This window comes from Cannabis sativa, mitochondrion (assembly GCF_029168945.1).
Source record: "Cannabis sativa mitochondrion, complete genome".
NCBI classification, from domain to species: domain Eukaryota; kingdom Viridiplantae; phylum Streptophyta; class Magnoliopsida; order Rosales; family Cannabaceae; genus Cannabis; species Cannabis sativa.
In genome coordinates, this window is record NC_029855.1 from 335001 (window position 1) to 339232 (window position 4232).

The window sequence follows — 4232 nt, forward strand, 5'->3', positions numbered from 1 at the left end:
TCGGTCTGCTACAAGGCTATCCGAGTTCACAGGTGTCATTGTTTATCCCCCTTATTCATTAAGATTGGGTTGATGTTCAGTGTACTTGAGTACAAGATCGAAAGGAATGCCATTTTTCTTTCTCCCATGCTTTCCGTTGGTCAACAACCAACCACAACTCACTATAATTCTTCACTACTCCTACAGGCTTTACGGAGTTAAGCTGTCTGGAGTAAATCATTTTTAATAAAGAGTTATGACAAATCTTATTCGATGGCTGTTCTCCACTAACCACAAGGATATAGGGACTCTATATTTCATCTTCGGTGCTATTGCTGGAGTGATGGGCACATGCTTCTCAGTACTGATTCGTATGGAATTAGCACGACCCGGCGATCAAATTCTTGGTGGGAATCATCAACTTTATAATGTTTTAATAACGGCTCACGCTTTTTTAATGATCTTTTTTATGGTTATGCCGGCGATGATAGGTGGATTTGGTAATTGGTTTGTTCCGATTCTGATAGGTGCACCTGACATGGCATTTCCACGATTAAATAATATTTCATTCTGGTTGTTGCCACCAAGTCTCTTGCTCCTATTAAGCTCAGCCTTAGTAGAAGTGGGTAGCGGCACTGGGTGGACGGTCTATCCGCCCTTAAGTGGTATTACCAGCCATTCTGGAGGAGCAGTTGATTTAGCAATTTTTAGTCTTCATCTATCTGGTGTTTCATCCATTTTAGGTTCTATCAATTTTATAACAACTATCTTCAACATGCGTGGACCTGGAATGACTATGCATAGATTACCCCTATTTGTGTGGTCCGTTCTAGTGACAGCTTTCCTACTTTTATTATCACTTCCGGTACTGGCAGGGGCAATTACCATGTTATTAACCGATCGAAACTTTAATACAACCTTTTTTGATCCCGCTGGAGGGGGAGACCCTATATTATACCAGCATCTCTTTTGGTTCTTCGGTCATCCAGAGGTGTATATTCTCATTCTGCCTGGATTCGGTATCATAAGTCATATTGTTTCGACTTTTTCGGGAAAACCGGTCTTCGGGTATCTAGGCATGGTTTATGCCATGATCAGTATAGGTGTTCTTGGATTTCTTGTTTGGGCTCATCATATGTTTACTGTGGGCTTAGATGTTGATACCCGTGCCTACTTCACCGCAGCTACCATGATCATAGCTGTCCCCACTGGAATAAAAATCTTTAGTTGGATCGCTACCATGTGGGGGGGTTCGATACAATACAAAACACCCATGTTATTTGCTGTAGGGTTCATCTTTTTGTTCACCATAGGAGGACTCACTGGAATAGTCCTGGCAAATTCTGGGCTAGACATTGCTCTACATGATACTTATTATGTGGTTGCACATTTCCATTATGTACTTTCTATGGGAGCCGTTTTTGCTTTATTTGCAGGATTTTACTATTGGGTTGGTAAAATCTTTGGTCGGACATACCCTGAAACTTTAGGTCAAATCCATTTTTGGATCACTTTTTTCGGGGTTAATCTGACCTTCTTTCCCATGCATTTCTTAGGGCTTTCGGGTATGCCACGTCGCATTCCAGATTATCCAGATGCTTACGCTGGATGGAACGCCCTTAGCAGTTTTGGCTCTTATATATCCGTAGTTGGGATTTGTTGTTTCTTCGTGGTCGTAACAATCACTTTAAGCAGTGGAAATAACAAAAGGTGTGCTCCAAGTCCTTGGGCTGTTGAACAGAATTCAACCACACTGGAATGGATGGTACAAAGTCCTCCAGCTTTTCATACTTTTGGAGAACTTCCAGCTATCAAGGAGACGTCAGCGCGTGCGTCCTCTTCCCGAACAGCGGAAGGAAGACCGCTGGCCGGCTAGCTCTTCCACCCTAGACGGGCCATTGCTCGGGGGAAGCGGGACCTTCCAATCCTTCCCCAAACGTATCGCTTTTCCCAAAGGGATCCTCCAGTATATCCGGATGACACCGGGGACAGTGTTAATACAACCAATTCCTATTGGAAGAGTCGTAGTAATTTAGTAGATTACATTCAGGAGCATGTGACTCCAGCGGGAACCCCAAAGCCATCTAAAGAAAAGGCTAGGCGGATCCTGGAACTCATCGCGGGACCGCGCTATAAAAGTAAGGCAGGGCTCGCGGAACTCAGTGACATTGTGAGCACCAACCCTGCCGATAATTTCTTTCTGACAAGAGCTCGGCTTATATCCTTGTATAGTTGATTGACCAGAATAAAAGACCGCGACCTGCAGGAATATGAGTATAATGATTAAAAAAAAAATGTATATTATTATATATTTTATTCGCGGGCCTCCTGTCTTACTTTCTTCCTTTCTCTCTTGAGTAATGGGGAGCGGGCTAGTCCCCGAAAATGCCCGTTCGCTTGTCGTTGGGGAGAAAAATTTCTAACTCTTTTCCGGTATGCCGCTCCGCGAGCAAGGAGCGAAAGAACCAAGTGGACTCTGGTTATGTCAGAATTTTACCTCTTTGTATCTCATTTGTTATCAGTTCGCTAGTCTCTTTGATCCTACTTTCTTTATCTTTATACATTTGTCCAGTTTCTCCTCATCTTAAGAAGTCATGGTTCCGTCATTCTCTCTGGAAGTTCATAATACTGATGCCTTTCCTCGGTTTGTTCTATTATCTGAGTCTTAAACTCAGTTCGCTTGAAATTTTTCATACTTTATTAAATAAGACCGCTTTCTCGCTATGGGGGCGATACATATCTTTTTTATTATATTACAAAGGGGAAGTAGGTCTCCTTTTGTCTATAGGTTTTTGTTTGCTGAATCTCGAGGACGCAACCACTATAGGTAACATGATGTCACCTTACAGTGGTAGCCCAAAGCAGCCTCTTCCCGCATCATCACCCGTATCGAGCGAGGGCAGCTCGCAATTTGCGGAGTGGTTTGGTACCCAAACGGGGGAGGTGGCATCAGACCAGGAGAGGCCGGGGCAGCAAGAGGCAACCGGCGCTGGTCCCCAAGAGGAGGGCCCGGCCACTAGCGCCGCCGCCGCCGGGCCCTCTTCGAGGCCGCAAAATCCGGACCCGGACCTGAACCTAGACACAAACCTAGGGGAGGTCACGGTCACGGAGGAGCTAATCGAGGATCTCCGGTTCATCGATCGGCGATTTTTCAAACTCACCGGGCTGACAGAATTGATTTCCTCCAAAGAGGATATCGAAGCCTGTCAGCTAGAGCAAAAGAAGATCGCCGAACTCAATGAAAAGACCTCCCTTGTTCTCGATAGTATCAGAAAGCGAGAACAAGATATTCAAGCGGCCCCGGAGGAGGAGAAAGCCCGTCTGAGGGCCGATCCGCGTACGCGTGAACTGGAGGCCAGTCTCCAGGAGATTCTTTTAGACCTCGGGAGACGTCAGCGGGAGACCGATGAAGAGTCTGAGCGGTACCACGCTAAGCGCCAAAAAAGGTGCCGCTCCTATAGCTTCTAATTCCCCCGGCCGGGTCGAAGTTTAGACCGCTCACAGTAGTTCTACCTATAGAAAAGATCATCAGAGCATTTATGATTCCAGCCGAGAAGACTCGTAAAAGGAAGGATCAAGAATGTCATATATTTCAGGAGCTAGATCAGTTGACGATGAACAAGTAAGAATTGCCTCATCAAAAATTGATGGAATTGGACCTAAAAAAGCCATTCAGGTTCGTTATCGATTAGGTATCAGTTGGAACATAAAGATCAAAGAGTTAACTAAGTATCAGATCGACAAAATGGAACAAATGATAGGTCAAGATCATGTTGTTCATTGGGAATTGAAGAGGGGAGAACGAGCAGACATCGAACGATTAATTTCTATTTCTTGTTATCGTGGAATTCGTCATAAATATGGATTGCCCCTACGCGGTCAACGAACTCATACTAATGCTAGGACTTGTCGCAAGCTAATTCGGAAATGAAAGAAGTCTACCGAAAGCCCTTGGTACTTGTCTGATCAATCACACTGATAGCTTCAATAGTTCACTTTCTTTTATTTTTTTATTTAACCGATTACTAATCCAGTATACGTATAGTAGGCCTCCTTCACCACTCCACTAGTGGCTCGGCACGGTAGCTTCCGCGCCCCGGATGTACTCACGTTAGGGCAGTGAGGAACCGGGTAACCAAATCACGATCGTTATGGTATGAAGTAGGAGATAATTCCTCCGGAAGTGCTGGTTCGAATCCGGCTCGTGACAAGGCCTTTATTGTTTATGTCCTATTACTGCTATTCCCGTATAC

At 44.8% G+C, this 4232-nt stretch overlaps 2 protein-coding genes across 2 annotated transcripts; both read left to right on the top strand.

Moving 5' to 3' along the window:
• The first annotated feature begins 235 nt into the window (after positions 1 to 235).
• On the top strand, positions 236 to 1855 carry cox1 (cytochrome c oxidase subunit 1). Its single transcript has one exon. The coding sequence runs from the start codon at positions 236 to 238 to the stop codon at positions 1853 to 1855; it is 1620 nt and encodes a 539-aa protein (YP_009243679.1).
• A 1704-nt stretch (positions 1856 to 3559) lies between these two features.
• Positions 3560 to 3910, top strand: rps13 (ribosomal protein S13). Its single transcript has one exon. The coding sequence runs from the start codon at positions 3560 to 3562 to the stop codon at positions 3908 to 3910; it is 351 nt and encodes a 116-aa protein (YP_009243680.1).
• Positions 3911 to 4232: the final 322 nt, after the last annotated feature.